Source organism: Chrysemys picta, chromosome 4 (assembly GCF_011386835.1).
Source record: "Chrysemys picta bellii isolate R12L10 chromosome 4, ASM1138683v2, whole genome shotgun sequence".
In the NCBI taxonomy this organism is placed as follows: domain Eukaryota; kingdom Metazoa; phylum Chordata; order Testudines; family Emydidae; genus Chrysemys; species Chrysemys picta.
Genome location: NC_088794.1, coordinates 115,302,081 through 115,321,953, shown reverse-complemented (window position 1 = coordinate 115,321,953; position 19,873 = coordinate 115,302,081). Strand labels below are relative to the sequence as shown.

General features: G+C 44.5%; 1 protein-coding gene across 1 annotated transcript in view; it reads left to right on the top strand.

Moving 5' to 3' along the window:
- SPTLC2 (serine palmitoyltransferase long chain base subunit 2) overlaps nt 1-19,873 on the top strand; it is a 115,518-nt gene that overhangs the window by 41,472 nt on the left and 54,173 nt on the right. The window contains exons 6-9 of the mRNA XM_005301661.4: nt 4,632-4,725; nt 7,184-7,289; nt 10,275-10,494; nt 12,349-12,475. Of these exons, the coding sequence (XP_005301718.3) occupies nt 4,632-4,725; nt 7,184-7,289; nt 10,275-10,494; nt 12,349-12,475 (547 nt within the window). The remainder of the gene's footprint in view (nt 1-4,631; nt 4,726-7,183; nt 7,290-10,274; nt 10,495-12,348; nt 12,476-19,873) is intronic.

Below are 19,873 nucleotides of genomic sequence, written 5' to 3'. Positions count from 1 at the left end.
ATTTGTGCTTTGAGATGATTTCTAGGGGTGTGTGATGAAGAAGGGTCTTCAGAAGGTGTTTCATCTCAATCCAGTAATAGAAACTAAAATGACCAGATTTGAGATAGTACATCAAAATTTGAAGTATTCATATTATTTTCTCCAGACATTCTAGAACCCTGTTATATATCATTAATAACAATAAGGCTGGAATAGATGCTAGTAGCAGGTTTGAGAGAAAAGTTCAAGAGCTCGTAGAGACTATGGGGAGGGAATGAAAATTCAAAAAAAGCTAGTGTCAGCTGCAAGGATAATTTAACTTGCTGACCAGAGAATGCATCTCTCTGATGCAGCAATGGAAATTTAGAATTTTTTTTTAAACATTCTCACTTAAGTTAGACACTTTGCATTGATTGCATCTGATATAGTTTGAAGATTAAAGTTAATAGGGTTAATCTTCCTTTTGTCAATTGTATGCATAAGAGAGAGAGAGTAATTTTCACCTATTTTCATTCCTTTTAGTAATAAGCCTGCTTTCTTTTTCATTTTGCCTAATAATTATAAAGTCCCCATTCATTTTTGTCTAAGATTAGATAATTCTGCTTTTTTGGATGTCCTTGTCTTTCTTCTACAAGTCTCACCTGACCCTCTGTCGTGTGGTTGTGTCCTGTCTCCTCTTCTAAGACTGTGGAGCATGTCCCTGGTGAAGCAACTACTTCATGCCCTTTGCATTTTGTTTTGGAAGATACATGGTCTCTTTAGCCTTAATTATGTGTGTTCTTGGAATTTACTAGCTGTTTTCCACACTGATAGATATTAATACTTCCTCCGATTGCATCTTATGTAAAAGTATTAAGTGGTCAAAATCTAGCTTTCCCGAAACCTAATATCTTTGAAATGCCATGTTGTGTGAATCCCACAGGCTTTACTATGGGTGATTTAAATAGCCAGTGACAACTTTTCCACATGGTTTTTCACTACTTCCTGTCCCTCAGTGAAATGGTGTTGATACAGGTTTCTTTGCAAACTTCCTGGATCCTAAACTTGTCTTCTATGTGGCATAGGCTCTTCTTTTGTGTATACTTGATTCTGGTTATCCATTACCCAACAGATATCTATTGTAGGTAACTGAAATCCTCCATGAGTACAGTGTAACAGGCGAGTATTTATTTCATCGATATAGATCCAATATGGATTTATTTAATATACCATCAGTATCTCTCTAGAAGAAGCCTCAGAGGTGGTGAGTGAGGTTAACCAGCATTTCTGGATCTTCTGAAGAAACACAAATGCTAAAATGTCAAGGCCCAAGACTTTTCTTTTCTTTCCCAGTCTGCAGATGATTGGGTTTTTTAAAACCTAATTAGGTAATACTCGGCTATTATGGTGATGAAGGCCATGTAAATATACTTAGATAGGAGGGGCACATTGAGGGATGCTGGGTGACATGCGTTTGCACTGCAATATGAAATCTGAGCCAGGTCAATTGACTCAGGCTCACAGGGCTAAAAATGGCAGTGAAGATGTTTGGCTTTGGGCTGGACTCTGGTTCTGAGATCCTATGAGGCGGGAGGTTTTCAGAGCCCAGGATCCAGCCCAAGCCCGAATGTCTACACTGCTGTTTTTAGTCCTGCAGGCTGAGCCCGAGTCAGCTGATACACAGCGGCTGCGCCGTGGGTGTTTTATTGAAGTATAGATGTACCCTAATAGATGATATTCTTGCCTCTTGTTGATTGTATCAACTTAAAAGTTGTAACATTTTCCGTCCCTTACAGTAATAGCAATGTTATAGGATATGCGCGATAATTAAGCATCATGGTTGTTGCTGTGTTCAATAATTATTAAACCCAAGAAGATAGCCTCTTTCCTTCGGAGCGTCACTGTCAAACTGATTGTTCTGCTGTTCTGAACATTTCATAAGGTCTCCTCTGGCTGTCAAATGTGTATTTCTTCTTCGAGTGATTGCTCATGTGTATTCCACAATAAGTGTGCATGCTCACCACGTGCACCGGTGCCAGAAGTTTTTCCCCTAGCAGTACCAGTAGGGGAGCACCCTAGCGACCCCTGGGTGGTGCCTCCATGGTGCGGTATGAAGGGCACTGTGTGCTCTCCCCACCCTCAGTTCCTTCTTGTCGCCAGTGAAGGTGCTTCAGAACTGCTCTGCTCCAGCTTTGCTGGAGCTTGTCCCCAAAACGTCAGTGTATGGTACCTGTAGTTAGTTAGTTGGTTTAGTTTAGCTAGAGTGCCTGGGCTGGGGTATGGTCCAGCTCCGCCCACATCCTTCGTTCCTCCCGGAGGTGGTCTCCACCTATCACATGGGTCAGGACATTTTTCTGCCAATCCTCTGCCCCAAGCCCCATGCGTCCAGTGAGGAGTGCTGCCTCCACACGCTGGATGTGAGACATGCTCTGGCTTTTTACCTGGAGTGGACTAAGCTATTCAGAAAGTCCTTGCAACTGTTCATCGCCTTGGCCGAGCGCATGAAAAGTCGGCCGATCTCCACTCAACGGCTCTCCAACTGGATCACCTCGTGCATCCATACCTGTTATGACCTGGCGGGAATCCCTCTGCCACCAATTGTGAAGGTGCACTCAACTAAGGCGCAGGCCTCGTTGGACGCCAGGTTCAGCAGGGCCGTGCTCCATCCCGAGAGTTTGAACTCCTTCCCACCTCCAACAGATGCAGCTTGGAATCACCTATTGTAGAATACACATGAGCAATTACTCGGAAAAGAAGAAAAGACGGTTACCTTTTCCGTAACTGGTGTTCTTTGAGATGTTGCTCCTGTCTATTCCACATCCCGCCCTCCTTCCCTTCTGTCGGAGTTGTCTGGCAAGAAGGAACTGAGGGTGGGGGGAGCGCGCGGTGCCCCTTATGCTGCACCATGAGGCGCCACTCCAGGTGTCGCTAGGGCGCTCCCCTGCGGGTACTGCTAGAAGAAAAGCTTCCAGCACCAGTGTACGTGGCGAGCACACACACCTATTGTGGAATAGACATGAGCAACACGTCTTGAAGAACACCAGTTACGGAAAAGGTAACTGTCTTTTTCTCAACTCCTTATGACACTGAAAATGAATGACTAACCTTTCTTGATCCACACAACTCTCAATCCTGACTTGTGGCACCGCCAGCTATTCCAGTCAAAGGCCTCTCATAGAAGCATAAATAGCTTGATGCACTAATAGGAACATGGAGAAGGCAACCAAAACTCAAAGGGAATTTGGTTGGTGTCTCCCAGTCCCCATTTGTGCACAGGCTATTTTATCAATTGGCTCTGTTTTGGATAACTTTACATTTAAATTTAGTAGGAAAAGTCCTCACTAATGCATATTGTCTCCACTTTTTGGTGAAACTTCTCCTTCTCCACTTGTTTGAGCTCCTTGTCGCCTATCCTGCTTAAACTGTAGACTCAAGATTCTCAAATATGAACCAGGCTATAATATCTGTGAGGCACTTAGCACCTCCTTGGGTGTAGTAGGAGTAATGACCAGCAATTGTAACCTCAGCTGTCCAGAGGTATCCCATTAGCTAATCAGGAAGACTAGCACTGTAACTAGACATTTACATCACACTTGATAAGCCTAAAATAGAAGTCACCACAGCTGTGCTGGTCACAAATGAACTGCTTGAGTATTTTATTTCTCTCTTCTTCAAAAGCTTTAGTGCCATCCTCAGTTACTACTTAATCTCCATTCTACTGTTGTCATCAGTGAGGGGATTGAGAGCACAATAATAGAACCTAACCTTATCCCAATAGTGTCTAGTCAGCACAGCCAGCAAGAGGGACTCATAGGCTCCATCGGCACGAGGTAATTGATATGTTGCTCCCCATGGGCTGTCAGCAACAAGACACCCTGAACTGATGCTGAAAACTGCATAACTGTGATGCAGGTAGGACATGGTCAGTTTTTCAACACTGGCAAAACATGATTGAGAACAGTTGTGTCCTTTCTACAGTTTTCAGCACCAGGTTCTGGAGGGGATGGGCACATTGCTGACAATCGTTAGCAGCAGCCGGTCAAGTTCCTAGTAGACAGAGCCAAAGATAAGCTGGGGATGGTGTGAAATCCATAAAGGTTGTGCAGTCAGAAATATGCAGACCTCCTGAGGGTGAGTCGGGCTGCATTGGAAACTTCCTGTTTTGTGCTACATTTCCTGTTCTCCGTTTTGTGTGAACACTGATTTTAACGAACCTCCTTGTAATTGCTTAATAGCAAAACCCGTGCCTTCTTTTAATATAAGGCTGATCACAGGACTAGTAGGTGCTAGTTCAACGACATTAGGGAATCTTATCTTCTCCCTGAGAGAATGGATTAAATTGTTTTCAGACATACTCGGCTTTCACAAACTGACACTATGACCAGCTGTGTGTAGATGCCATGTATAGCACACAGCACTTCCTAGTAAGGTATGGCTTTCACTTCTCCTCCTCCGGGATTCATATGGTGAATCGCTGATCTTGACTTCATGGCAGGATATTGGGATGTGCATTATTAGTGATAGTTAAAGGCAGAGCTGTCTCGTCTAATACAAACACAGCCCTTTGAAGAGTACTCTGACTAAAGGCAAATAAGAGTGGTCTTATCACACTGCTCTGCTGTTAACCTCAGTCTATTCAGCCTTTTTGCCTCATTTTTTTTCCCCTTGTGCAGGGCTGTCTGATACTGAGCGATGAGCTGAATCATGCATCATTAGTGCTTGGAGCAAGACTGTCAGGAGCAACTATTCGAATCTTCAAGCACAACAGTGAGTACCCAGTTGCGGGGGCACTTCCTCTTGTAGCTCAGACACGTCACACTCTTTTCTGAGAACCCTGCCTCTTGTTGCTGTAAATCTGAACGTCCAACTGGGAAACCCATTTCCAGTAATTAGAAGCCCTTAGGGGCTGCTAGCACCTTGGAGTTAATAGTGTTGCAAACCCTGGATTGTAAGCTCTATTCTCTGCAAATTGGCCATTTAAATACAGGTTTTTTTAAGGTTGTTGAAAGGACACTTATGGAAGAGATTTCTTAAACTGGGTGAGTGAATTTAGTGCTTATGCAAATGTGCATATCTGATTAAATCTAGACATTGGAGGCAGATGTCATGTAGGCTTTCTCTTCTCTCCCTTCCCAGCTCTGCCAGTACTCCTCTGCTCCAATCAGTAGCACTTTATGGTGTTGCATTTCTGGGTCCCCTTATAGCTTTTCATATGTAAAGTAGGGATGTAAAATATTAAACGGTTAACCAGTAAGCATTGGTCTTACCGTTAACCCCCGGCCCTGGGCCCAGTTGGAGTGGAGCCCCCAGGACCTCTCCCTTTAATCAGTTAAACAATATAATTTTAATAGTTTAAGCGATTAACTTTTTAAACGATATTTACATCCCTAATATAAAGCCAGTGCATGGCTGTCTGGCATATGCAGGGGGACTTCTGGTGTTCACACCTTTCAGTTTGTATCACGTATGGGTCAGCACACGTACAGAATCTTATTACAATCCATGTCAGATACTAAAGTGGTGAAAGTCATGTAAGAACCTAGATAGATGATCTAGGTTGTCGTATGGTTTCTTAGGTCATTGCTTAGTTTCCAAGGTCAGGATCTAGGCTGCAATAAGATTCCCTAACATGGTTCTGTAATCATTGTCCATCCTATGGACAAAAACATTAAAATTAAGTACCCCTACCCATGCCTGGCAACCATGCTTTGGCACAGTCTCCTGTACCTGGACTCTGAAACCATAAAGAAAAGGTTCTTTCAGCTCCTCCCACTGCCACTTTTCAAAATCACACTTTCCTCTTTTTTTGTGATTGTCTATGCTCCCCACCAGCATCCCCATAATTTGTTTTCCTTGCCTGGCTCTCTCCTCTGCCTCCCTGTCTTCATCCTGTGTCACTTCAACTTCCATGTTGTTCACTCCATCTGTAATGTCTTTCTTTCCTTTGGGCTCTTAGTCTGGACTGAGTCCTTCATGATTTATTCACATTAGTCATTCCATTAACTGGATCTCCAAGTGCTATGTGGTGTGCTCTTCTCATCACTCAAATGCACTCTGGTCTTGTCATTCAACATCAATCTCTCCCTCACTCCTCCCTGCATAATTTCATCTGCACTGTCACTCAATTCAGGCTACTGATGTCTTGGAGTATGCTGCTGCTCACAGTCCTCCACTTTACTGTTACCGTGTGGTATGAATTCTGCCCTCTCCTGTGCATTCGCCTTGCCTCTGATCTCTGCTCCCCAAGTGCAGTGTTTCTAGAGGGCAAAGGCTTGTAACTACCCCAACTTGTTTCACTCACTGTCCTTTACTTATTTTACTCTGCTTTGTTCCTTGTGTATTAGCTTTGTCTTTCCACACCTCCAACCCCATCAGGTCTCATCAGATTTTCTTCCTTATTAACGCTTGTCTTTTCTCCACCCACCATCTCGTTCAGTTTATTTAAAGACAGAAATGACATTCGGGGAGAACTTGCTTCTTCATCTATCCTTCTTTGCCCAATCGCCAGCTGTCTGCCTCAGGCCCATCCTCCTTGAACTCATTCTCTTCTCTCTGGCTCCTTTTCCAACCACTAAGCCTGCTCTTGTTTTTCCCAAACATCAAATGCCTTCACTCGTCTCCACCTGCCATTTACCAACCCATTTCTCTTTTCCCTTTTATTTCCAAGTCTGTCTCTTTCTGATGTCTTAATCTCTGTACTGTTGTACTCTTAACCAGGGATGACCAAATCCTGGCCTATAGCGGAAATCAGTGTCAGTGCTATACCACACAGCCACAGTCACCTTTAACATGAGATGTGGCTTGGAGGAGATGTGGCTTCAAATGCAGTGTGGCCAAACTTGGGATCATGATAGAGTTTAGGAGGGAGGGATAGCTCAGTAGTTTGCACATTGGCCTGCTAAACCCAGGGTTATGAGCTCAATCCTTGAGGGGGCCATTTAGGTATCTGGGACAAAAATCTGTCTGGGGATTGGTCCTGCTTTGAGCAGGGGGCTGGACTAGATGACCTCCTGAGGTTTCTTTCCAACCCTGGGATTCTGAGATTCTATAGATTTCACAGGTATTAGTCTCTGTGGGCCACTCTTCATATCAGAGGGTGGCTGTGACTTGTAGCTGTGACCTCGTTTGTGTGCTCCTGCATTTAATTGTCGTGCTAATGGGGAAATAGCACTAAAGGCTGTTTGGTGGAATCGCGCTACTTTTTTTTTTTTTTTTCCCTGTGCAGATATGCAGAGCCTGGAGAAACTGCTCAGAGATGCCATTGTACATGGGCAACCTCGCACCCGCAGGCCCTGGAAAAAAATCCTCATTCTGGTGGAGGGAATTTACAGGTACAAGTTATTCTCTACCTTGCTTACACTCTTCACAAGATCCAGCTGTCAGGGTTTGGGTTCCATTGCTGGACCAAGCAGTAGAGCTGGTTAATATGAGCATGCTTCTTAGCTGTCGCTCTTGATGAGAGACCATTTGTTTTAGACCTAGATTGATCTATAAGCTCAGCCCACGTAGCCTACTGTAATAACAGCTGGTACTGATGGAAAGCTTCCCATCTCCTAAATACAGCACAAATGCTAACTAATGTAAACAAATTATTTACATCAAACTTGCTAAGCTCTACAGCTGAGGTTTTAGACTGTGTTTATTACCCTCTAGTCCAATTCCCTTCTCTAGTGGTCTGTTATTGATCATGCTAATGGGAATAGATAGCAATATGTGCAGATCTCATGACTTCTCTGAGGTTGTGTGAGAGATATAAATGGGAGATCAGTTGTCCTTGCACCTGGTTCATGACTTAAGGATCAGGTGGTCTTGAGCTGCTGTTGGAAGGCATGGCTCAGGCCAGTTGGTGTCATTTAGGAGACCAACAATGTCAAGTTAACTGGTAGCAGCATAGGACACTGAGGTTTGTGAGGCAGAGAAGCAGTATCTGTTGTAGATGGAAACGCATTACAAAATTCATTGGATTGCTCTGTCATTCTTGCTGCAACTTAATCTGCTTAACTTGTGATGCTGACTTTCAGAATAAGGAAATTTGGACACTGAATGCAACAAATCTTGTTTTTTAAACATAAACACTTGTAAAAGAAATCTTTCCATAGAGGTGTTATGGTCTGTAGATAATGCTTCAATGATAGTTATGTAACTGCTAAAAGGAAGTAAAGAGAAGGAGAGTAGGAAGCTGTGACAGTGCTGTCTGTGGGAGCCAGCTAAGGTCACTCAATCAAGGTGAACTGCAAACAAAACGGGGCAGACAAACCCCAAAGGCTGGTGGATATTTCAATACTTAGATTTTTCAAGCCAGCACAAAACAGCTTCTATAGTACCTCACTGGTTACTCAGAAGTCCAAACAACGCAGTTCCCTTAAAGTACCCAGCCTCAGGCCTCCATCCAGACACACCTGTCAGATATGATGATGATTACTGAAAATCTTATCTCATCATATAAAAGAAAAGGTTCTTCCAATCCCAAAGGATCAGCCACATACCCAGGTCCAATTATCACTTAGATCTTACCCAAAATACATACTTATAGTTAGTTTTTATTAACTAAACTAAAATTTATTAAAGAAAAAAGAGTGGTTAAAAGATCAATATACGTAGACTTGAATTCAATTCTTGAGGTTCAGATACACAGCAGAGGTGAGCTTGTAGTTGCCAAAAGTCCTTTTAGAAGTAGTCCATAGGTTATAGTCCAATGTCCATATTCAGGGTGGCTCCAGTCAATGACTGGGGATCTCAATCCTTGTGGCTTAAGGTTTCCCCCTCTTGAAACCCAAAGCAGATCTGAGATGAAGCAGGATCTTGTCCCAGGGTTCTTATACATTTCCAGCAGCCTTTTGGCCTGAGAAAACAATAGGCTTAACTCTCCTTCTCCCAAACATCCTGGCAATTAGCACAGGGTAATTTATCCATTAAACAGTTCAGATACAGGTTACCACAACATTCAAAGAGACATATAGACAATAATACTATTTCACTCCAGTATCTTCCTAAATCAGGGGTAGGCAACCTTTCAGAAGTGGTGTGCTGAGTCTTCATTTATTCACTCTAATTTAAGGTTTCGCGTGCCGGTAATACATTTTAACATTTTTAGATGGTCTCTTTCTATAAGTCTATATAGTATTCTATGTAAAGTAAACAAGGTTTTCAAAATGTTTAAGAAGTGTCATTTAAAATTAAATTAAAATGCTGATCTTACGCCACCAGCCTGCTCAGCTTGCTGCCAGCCTGGGGTTCTATTCACCTAAGCCGGCAGTGGGCTGAGTAGGGCCTGCGGCCGGGACCCCAGACCTGGGGGTGGGTGTTTCAGGGGTCAGGGCAGAGGGCTGGGGGAGGGGGTGCAGGGCAGAAGGCTGGGGTGTGTGGGGGGTGTAGGACAGAAGGCTGGGTGTGTGTTGGGGTGGGGGGGTGCAGGGCAGAGGGCTGGGGCTGTGGGGGTGCAGGGCAGAGGGATGGGTGTGTGTTGGGGTGCGGGGGGTTCAGGGCAGAGGGATGGGGGTGCAGGGCAGAAGGCTGGGTGTGTGTTGGGGGGGGTCAGGGCAGAGGGATGGGGTGCTCGGCTCGTGGGGGTGCTTGCTCCCAGCCCCCTGCCCTGAGCGGCTCATGGCAGGGGGCTGGAAGGGATAGGCCTTATTCCACCCCTTCCCCCAGGCTCCATCCCTACCTCTCTCTGCCTCCTCTACGGAGCTGTGTGCACACTGCCGCTCTTCCCCCTCACCCTCGCTAGGGCCATCAGCTGATTGGCACAGGGACGGAGAGGAGGAGGGGCAGGAAAGCACCATGCTGGGGGAAGAAGCGTGGGAGGGGGGAAGCTTGGCTGCCGCAGAACCAAGCTTCTGCCTCCTGCCCCCACAGGGGAGAGTGGTGGGTGGGGGTGCTGAGTGGGGCTGGGGGCCAGGACCGTGGCAGGGAGCTGCGTGCCACTCAAAATCGGCTCACGTGCCGTGTTTGGCACGTGTGCCGTAGGTTGGCGACCCCAGTCCTAAATGTTAATATTCCTTTTTTGATCTTTGAATCAAAGCTATAGCAATAGACAAGATTTGTTTGCTTACATCACAAGACCTGAGAAAACACCTACCCTGCATTTCAAAGCTCTATTCATTTACATATCTTCCTAACCAGTCTCTAAAGTTCGGACATGGCCCAGGTCATTCTGAGTTAATTAACTCTTTCTGGCCCTGTCACCTTCCAATGAAATACTATATTACACTTATAGTGTCACAGAAGCCAGTTTAGAATCGCCAGACAGAACCCCAACTATAAAAACCCCTTAAAGCTGAATCTAACATGATTTGATCTCTGTTTTATTTCTACAGCATGGAGGGTTCCATAGTCCGCCTGCCTGAAGTGATTGCCCTCAAGAAGAAGTACAAGTCATACCTGTACCTGGACGAGGCTCACAGTATAGGTGCCCTGGGTCTCACTGGCCGGGGTGTGGTGGAGTATTTTGGACTTAACCCTGAGGATGTGGATGTTATGATGGGAACGTTCACCAAGAGCTTTGGAGCTGCTGGAGGATACATCGGAGGCAAGAAGGTAAAGAGGTGGTGGGGAGACATGGTAGGAAGCAAGCTGTTCATTTGGGCTTCTGAAGATTAAAAAGTGGAAACTATTATTTGGGTAGCAGATAGTTAGGGCCTTACCAGGTTCTGTACCAGGATACATTGGTAGAGGCCTTGCTAATTTCAGAGTTAGCTTGTTTCTTGAGTTCACCTGGTACACTAGGAACTAAACTTTGATGTGCAGTTCAGTTATGTGGAATTCTGTCCAATGTGGATGAGTTGAATCCAGGAAAAAGTTCCCCTAAGAACTCCTAATTCCCTAGAAGGAGTGATAAGTTAAAGCTGCTGAGACTGCGGGAGGAGAGGTTGTGCAATTCTTCTGTTAATAACTACTCAGTGCTTTAAGGTAGGGATTTTTTAATTGCTACCTGTTAATGAAGCTAGCAGTGAGAACTCTGAAGGCAAGGGTTTCCTAGCTCCTAATTAAGTTCTGTGGCGCAACACTGTATGCTATGTCATCTCCTCTCAGGCATCTTTTTTCTTTCCATAGTCCTTTGTCTCTCTGCTATATGCCCGATAGCCCTCCTGGGGGACGTCTAACACCTCTTGGGAAGCCCTGCTCTAAAACAGTGGTTCTCAACCTTTTTTTGTTTGTGGACCCCTAAAAAATGTAGAATGGAGGTGCCAGACCCCTTTGGAAATCTTAAATGTTGTGTGCAGACTTCCAAGGGTCCCTGGCCCATGGGTAGAGCCCTGCGTGGATACAAAATTTGTATCTGCATCTGATGCTCAAAATATTGGTCCATGGCTATAAAGCAGATATCTGCAGATTTGCAGGGCTGTAACCACAGGTTGAAAACCACTGTTCTATGGGAATGACAGCCTTTCGCAGACCCCTTAGATATAGTCTGCAGACCCCCAGGCGTCTATGGACCTCAGGTTGAGAATCACTGCTCTAAAGTCCTCTGGTGCTACGAGGGGACAAAAACAGCATCATTGTAATAGAACTTGAGTAATATATGTTGAGAGAAATTTCTGCGCCTGTTTACCATTGTTCAGTCCTATTGCTTTTTTCATAGCGGAGGCCAGAATTTGTCCCACCATGTGCTGTGGTGTTTTACTGTAGTGCTTCTCATTTCTGGGGGTTGTGGAATAGTTTTATTATACAATGAGTGATAAGTAACTATTCCAGGGTGTGGTGCCCCTTGTCATCCACATGGCTTGCTTCCATCCTGTAGCAAAAGCTATATTCAAGTACAGAAGGGAGGAGTGGGTAATAGAAAGGGAGTGGCTCTCTGAAGTTCTTGCTAATTCTTAAGTTACACCTGCTGCCTTTATCTATAGTGCACTTAGCAGAAATCCCTTGTGACCTTTATATGCCTTGTTCAGTGACATGCTTAGCAATGATTTGTATCAAACATGATACATAGCCATCTGCAGAGCCTACTCACCACCACACAAGAATGAGAGGATTGATTTGCATTTTCCCATGACCGAATGATTGCTCTCTAAACACAACCTGTGCACAGCTTGAATAATTGCAGACATCTTGTTGTGAAACCCAATTCTGTGACCATCGGCAGAACGAATCTAAGTTTGTTAGCAAAAATTTTTTTTTTTTTTTTTTGATCGACCATCATCCTGCCTTGGGATACAAAGTATAGTGCACAGGAATGTTTCATCCCCTACAGTTGTAGTAGGTGTTAATTACAAATGGCATAAGCAGCTTTTTACAAGCTTCCCAGCCTTTTCTAGGTGACTTGTGGAGAATGTGTGTGAAACGTGTGGTGCTACCCATTTGTAGGGTGGTCATGGTGCCACTGGAGCCTGTTTCTTTAAGCTCTGACTGAGGGTGATATCTGAAAGCCTCCTGTGTTCATTTTGTCAGGAGCTGATTGACTACCTCCGTACCCATTCTCATAGTGCAGTGTATGCTGCGTCACTGTCACCACCTGTTATGGAGCAAATCCTCACCTCCATGAAGTGCATTATGGGTGAAGATGGCACAACTTTTGGTAAGTCTTTTCTATTTGGTAAATGCTTTCAATCCTGGAACTTGAACCTTTTTATAACAGTGGCACTGGTAACTGTGCTTGCTGCCAGATATGTTAGCATGCATTTTTGTTAAACCTAATTCCTGAAGCAATAAGATAGTTATTCACTGATTAGTTGTAACATCCCTACTTTCTAATGCTGTTCTGCTAGTAATTTAGCAAGGTAATTCCAGCAAAAGGTAGGACAGGTTAATATTACCTAAAAGGCAAACTGACATTTTGTACAGTACTAAATTTTCTTTTCTGTATTGATTTACCTCTGTCTGTCTGTCTCTGTCTCTCAAAAAAAGAAAATGCAAACTTAAACACATCGTATCTCCCTACTCTGAGTGATCTGCTAGGATCCTAGGATCACTCAGAGGAAGGTGTAGTGGTTGAGTTTTTCAGTGTTTGCTGCTAAATATTTCCAGTTAACTACAATATTTAGAATTTGCATCATCCCAAATTGAGACCTTGTTTCGAAACAAACTTGAGGCTTGGTCTAGCAGTTTTTTATAATATAGCATGCTCATTGTGCATCAGCCTTTTTTAAAAGTTGATGGGTGTCACTATTTCATTCAGAATACATATCATTTGCAGTCCAAACACCTTTTTTTTGAATTCTAAAACTAATACAAATGTATTGGATTCATAGTGTTTTGAGCTTTTGGCCACAAGGTGGTAGTATGCACTGAAGAATTGTATTTGCTTTGTAACAGTGAGAGAAAGGTGGGTGAGATAATATCTTTAATGGACCAACTTCTGTTGGTGAAAGACAAGATGAGCTTGAAAGCTTGTCTTTCACCAACAGAAGTTAGTCCAATAAAATATATTACTGCACCCACCTGTCTGTCTCAAATCCTGGGACCAACAAGGCCACAATGACACTGCAAATAACACTGTAACATTAAGGCCATCAGACTAGTTGACTTGACAGAACTCCTGTAGTAAAAGAATGTTGAACACAACTCAAGGTAACTTTTCTCCTTGTCTTAAATCGGGAATAATCTAACTTGTTTATACTATATTAAAGTAAAATTAATGCTGTTGATTGTTGCTGTGGTGGTAGCTCTGGGAGCAAAAGTAGCTAGTCACCAAGGCAATGTTACCTGTGATCACATCTGAGTGCTTTTAAGGGTACACTGCAAAGAAAAGCCTGCAGTTCCAAGGCTCGGAGGTCTGGGTCAATTGACTCATGTTCCCGGGGCTTGAGCTGCAGGGCTAAAAATAGCAGGGTAGATGGTTTGGGTTTGGGCTGGAGCCCATGCTTTGAGTACTGGTATCCTGCACTAGAATCCTCTCTAGCTCGCCAAGAACAGGCATTTACCACACGGTCGGTTATTGATGGATACAACTATGGCAAAGAGAGGAGTCATGCATCCTTTCCTAAAGGTGACACTATCAGAGCTACTTTGGCTGATCGTTGGTCTGGGGATTGGTCCTGCTTTGAGCAGGGGGTTGGACTAGATGACCTCCTGAGGTCCCTTCCAACCCTAATATTCTATGATTCGCCAACATTTCAAACTGATCACCTCAGGCACTGCTTCTGTTGGGTCACTTCCAATGTCTGCTGTGTTTAAGCAAGTGAGGACTGAAGAATGTGTAACTAATTGGAAGTTCCACATAAATGGTTAAGACGAGCACACGTTACCAGTTTTTGAAGGTGGCTTTTAGGAGCAATGGCATTTTTAGAAACTTTTCTGTATTGCCAGAGAAAAGTTTTAAGCCTTTGAGAGCTTGGTATGTGGTTTCAAAGAAATGTCATATTGTGGCAGACTTTAATGTGAATTTTAGTGCTATTCAAAGGTGCTGGATTTGACGGCCTGGAAAGCTGAAGTTTTCTTTTTATCCACACTCGGGTAAATGGATCACTGCAGGCTCATCTTTCCTGGAAGAATATCATTAAGTTGTTAAAAAAAATTTCAATTTGACTACATCAGGGTGATTCTTGCTGGGATGATTACTACAGTACTTGAAATGGTCCTTTTTCAATTCATTTTCAGTGCAGTATCAATTGTCAATCACTCTCTATAGTTCGAGATCGAAATTAGCATTTCTTTATATATTGTTTTTAAGTCACTGCTGCTTTGCAGTCCTGTTCCTGGAGAAAGCTGGTTAAAACTCCTTTGTGCAGACTGAGCTGCTGCTCAGTTAAATTTAAGGAATCTTGTCCTGTTTTTGACTATCACTGGGAACACAAGGACTAAGGACAGGATAATAATGTTCAATGTTTGGGAAGTAAAATTATGTAAGATACAGGGATAATGGCACTAATGAGTGGCGGTGGGGAAGTTTAGGCTTGAAATTAGACGAAGGTTTCTAACCATCAGAGGGGTGAAATTTTGGAACAGCCTTCTGAGGGAAACAGTGGGGGCAAAAGACCTCTCTGGCTTTAAGATTAAGCTTGATAAGTTTATGGAGGGAATGGTTTGATGGGATAACGTGATTTTAGTCAATCAATCAACAGCGTGCCATCGCGGGTAAATAGTATCAATGGTCAATGAGGGTCTGGCTGGAGAATCTTGCCTGCATGCTCGGGGTTCTACTGATCGCCATATTTGGGGTCGGGAAGGAATTTTCCTCCAGGGTAGATTGGCAGAGGCCCTGGAGGTTTTTTGCCTTCCTTCGCAACATGGGGCAGGGGTCGCTAGCTGGAGGATTCTCTGCGACTTGAAGTCCTTAAATCACAGGATTTGGGGACTTCAACAGCTGAGTCAAGGGAAAGGGGGTGGGTCAGCTTTTGTGGCCTGCATCATGCGGGAGGTCAGACTAGATGATCATACTGGTCCCTTCTGACCTTAAAGTCTATGAGTCTATGAACTGTGGAAGGGAAACAGGTAGATAGCTTAAGGACTGTACTGGGGTGCTATTGAACATCTCTGAAACCAACAGTAATACATCGTGCTATGTGAACATTCTCTGACCATTCTGTAGGCAGCTAATTAAGATTTATTTACAGATGGGCAAAACTGAGGCAGGCAATGGCCTCACCAAAGCCATAGAAGGAACTGATAGTTGGATTTCCTTGTTCTTGGCTCTGGGCTCTGAGCAACATAAAGTCTGTCATTTTTATGGATTATTCCCTGCTGGATAGAATGGGAGGAGATAGCTAAGAAAGAAGCAGAATTTTCTTCACAAAAGTATTTCTCAATTTCATGAGGTATCAGCCCGGGGGGGGAGGCAGAGGTCTCCAAACTTGCAACACAATATATTGCTGCTACTACAATCTAAAGTCAGTTGTGCAGTTGGAGTAAATATTCCCTTTGAGGTCTTTCCAGCAGGCTGTCACTAGCTAACAGGATGTTAGTAAGCAGGCAGCCTAGATAAAATACACATGGAAACCAGCATGGCCATTTGCAGAGCTCAAGCAGGAGGCGAATGCAGGCTGAATAGATTTAGTTAGGTGACAGCACATGAATATGCAGCCTAGATTAGGATAGCAGCTTTACTTTTTACTTCTCATTGTCTGTTTAAACTAATCTGTCAGTGCTGGCTATTATCTGCTGACATTCATAATAGGTGCCCACATGGTGCTGTCCAAACCAGCCCATATGGCTTTAAAAACATGCGCCAGTGGAAGTGACTGTGTCCTGGAGGGGTAGACTAGAAAACATGGCCATTCCAGCTGTCGAAGTCAGCAGTTCTCAAATGGGGGTCCGCGAACCCTTTCAAGGGGGCTGCAGCTGAAACCTAGAGCCTGAGCCCTAGCACCCCCCATGGAACTGAAGCCAGACGGCATGGGCTGAATCCCCAAGCCCTGGTGCTCCCTGTGGGGCAGAAGCCCTGAGCCCATGGGCAGAGTTGGGCACATGGAGGGCATTCCTTTTCCCCACCACCACCAAACTGCAGCACAAGAGCACAGCAGTCCCAGGGGCAGCTCCACACCTCCCTCCCCCACCCATCTCCTCTCCCTGCCCCCAGGCCAGATCGGAGGCGGGAAGCCAGAGGTGGGCAGGGCAGTGCTGAGTAGCTGCTGCTCTGGCTGGTGCCATGGAGCAGGCAGCCACAGCGTTCCCTCCTCTCCGGGTTGAAGCTGCTCCTCAGCTCCCAACCATCTCTTCACTAGCAGAGGTAACTGGTAAGAGCCATACTGTTGGGGAGACCTGGCTCTGTGGTTGGCAGAGCCCTCCCAGCACACAGCCCCTAATACCCCCCTGCCTGCACCCTGAGCTACCCCCCTGCCTGCACACTGCCCCAATCACCCTCCTGCCTGCGCACAGCCCCAGCTAACCCCCTTCCTGCACCTGAGCTACCCTCCTGCCTGCACACAGTCCCTAGCCACCCCCCTCCCTGCACCCTAAGCTGTTTTCAGACTTTTTGAGCTAAGCCCCCCACCTTTGAGTTATAATTTTTGGTTTTGTTTCCCCCTCTTCCCCCCTTTCCTCCCCTCCCCCCCCCCCACAGGCTGGGTGGCCTGCTGAGGTGAGTCAGGGGGTGGAGGTGGCACTCCCTCCCTGGACCCCACCATGCAGAGGTAGCTCGAGCCTTGCTGGCCCTTCCCATCCCCCAAAACAGAAGTCAAACTGCACCTATGCCCAAGGCCCCTCCCCCGAGGGCGTGCCCCCCTTCCTGGGCTGGGCCCTGGAGTTTTTATAGCATGTTGAGGGGGGCCTCAGAGAGATAAAGGTTGAGAACGCCTGGTCTAAGTGATGGCTGAGCCATGTTTCTGTCCTTGGGCAGCTGCTGCCATTTCTATTGCTGCTCTTAATAGGTGCTCCTCAAAGTCCTTCTCTGTAGCAATGCAGTCTTGGGTCCCTATCCTGCAAACCTGAGAGTCCATCACTTCTATTTACTTTACTTGTAACTAAAGCAACAGTCTTGTAGTCTTGAAATGGATCATACGAGTTTGCTTTCTGGAGCCTTTGAATGTTTCCACAGAAGTAACAGGAACTAAGAAGGGAACATCTGAAATATGTGGGACATGCCATCTTCTAGGAACAGAGCCTCTAACTGCAGCTTGTATGGGCATCCATTCTCTTGTTGTATTCGGCTGTATGATTATAAAAAAGTGAAGGGGGAATGAGATGGTTTCTAGATTCAGAGTCCCCATCGGAGGAAGCATAAATGGCGAGTGCTGCAGATATGAGCATGTTTTAACAGTTCAACATCCTCCTGTCTTTCTCCCTCTTTGAGGGCCCCTCCCCAAAAGAAAAACGGACATCTGTCTAGCCGTGTCTTTCTGCATGGTTCTGAAGACCTCAGATAAAGGAAATTAAACATTTTTGCATTTGAAATTTAATTTCTATAAAACATGAATTTCCCCATATTTTTAAGGAGCATCCTGGTTATGAAAGATGACAAAATGCTTTCTATAGAGTGTTGATCTGAGGCTAGCGAAGGCAAGCTTTAGGGTAGGACATAGAGGAAGCAGTTGAGTGGCTTCAGGGGAGGGAAGTTAAAAATTATTGCCCTGGACAAGTAGAATTTTCAGTCTAAACCTCTAGCTTTTGTCATCCTTCATCACCATGGTAGGAATGGGAGAATAGACAATGTGCCTAAGGTGACAAACTTTGCAAGGCTGACAGCAGTTCTTTCATTTGTGCAGCAACAATTTAACTTCAGAGAACTGGAAGGAGACCAGCCTTACAGGAGTGAATGGAGATAGGGTGGAACAAGTACACCTCTACCCGATAGAACGCTGTCCTTGGGGAGCCAAAAAATCTTACCAGATTATAGGTGAAACCGCACTATATCGAACTTGCTTTGATCCGCTGGAGTGCGCAGCCCCGTCCCCCCGGAGCACTGCTTTACCGCGTTATAGCCGAATTCATGTTATATCGGGTCGCGTTATATCGGGGTAGAGGTGTAGTTGTGAAATCCAGGAGGGGAGATTTTGAACATGATTGGAGGGTGTGTTGTGGGATCGTTTCTATAGTAAAAATTGTCCAGCTGTCGCAAGCTGCCTTGTCCCACCAAAAAAAAATTTGACATGTAGATTAAGGATTCTCAGTTTGCTCATGTTAATCATTAAAGCAATCCAATTGGTTAGCTTTCATGTGGACTCTGATAGTGTCTGATCCTGGTGCTCAGCAGTGTTGTGAATGCTCACTAATTGGATGTGGCAGCTTGCAGAAAAACCTAGGTACTGTAGAAAGTGGTGTGGATAACTCATTAGAGGTGCTCTTCCTTCGTTACTGACCCTAGTGCTGTAGTGTGATGCTAGGGACTCTCTTCACCCTGAGTCAGTAAGTATTCCGATGCCTGTGCTAGAGGGCATTGTGCTACCAGAAGTGTCCTTCAGATTAGACATAAAACAGACCATTGGCCCTTAAGCATCCAGTGGCATCTTTGCAATAGTAAGGAGGCTAATCCTGGCTAGATTCCTGCAGGATAGCTGTGTGCACTACCTTTTTCCATTGCTCTTGCAGTCTCCACTGAATGTTAGTATTCTAAAACAGAGGATTAATAACATTCAGTGTCATTAGCATAGAATGTCTGTTGAATTCACAACTCGTAAGAGCCTGCCTTTCTGTGTAGGGTGAAATGGTCCCTATAAATGAAGTCTGGTACAAATTGTGACTTTTGCAATCTTAGGGGCTGAACAATGCATGAATCTTTGTTTTTCCAGATAATATGAGGCTCCAATATATGAAATAATTCACTGAGCCTTGTTAAATTCAAGTCTGCTGAAACTAGTTGTGAATGACTGCCTAGATCATAACCATAAAGAACCTAGCAAAGCAAAGAGCAGTGAAATGAAGTTATGGGAGGAGAAGTTTAAGGTAGATATTAAGGGAAAACATCTTCTCAAAGATATTTTGAAATAGAAAAGGCTTTGTGGGAGGAAATTGAGGTTCTGTCCTTTTAAAGTTGCAATTACAGGATACAAAAGATATTCATGGCAATGGTGTAGTGAAGGGCCTGTGTAATATTCATGCTAAGCTGGATGACGGAGCGGGCAATTCCTGGATCTTGTGATTCTGCAGTGAAGAGCTTTACAAACAGATCTCAACTGAATGGTGATAGAATCAAAGTATAGGGAAAACCAGCGAGAATTTCCGTTAGCAAGAGAGGTAGTTTACAAACTGAGAATGTGTATTAAATGGCCATGAAGCAAGTCTGCCCAAATACTTGTCATATATACATACAAAATATTACTGGAAATGGAAATCCCAGAGAGACACCCTGCCCCTCTTTTAAAAACAAACAAACACAAAAAAACCAGAAACTTTTAATAGTAAATTTTTAAAAATCTTTGCAAAAGCTCTGACTGTTGCTATTTAATTGCTGATATTTTTCTTTTATTCAGTCAAGTGAGAGTGGAGAGTCAAGAAGAGAAATCAGTAAGTGCTGATTGTCACTTCAGGATTTGGTTTCCTCGCAGTGGGCATGCTTGAGTAGTTCCGAACTCGGATGCATCTGCTTGACTTGGTGATGCCC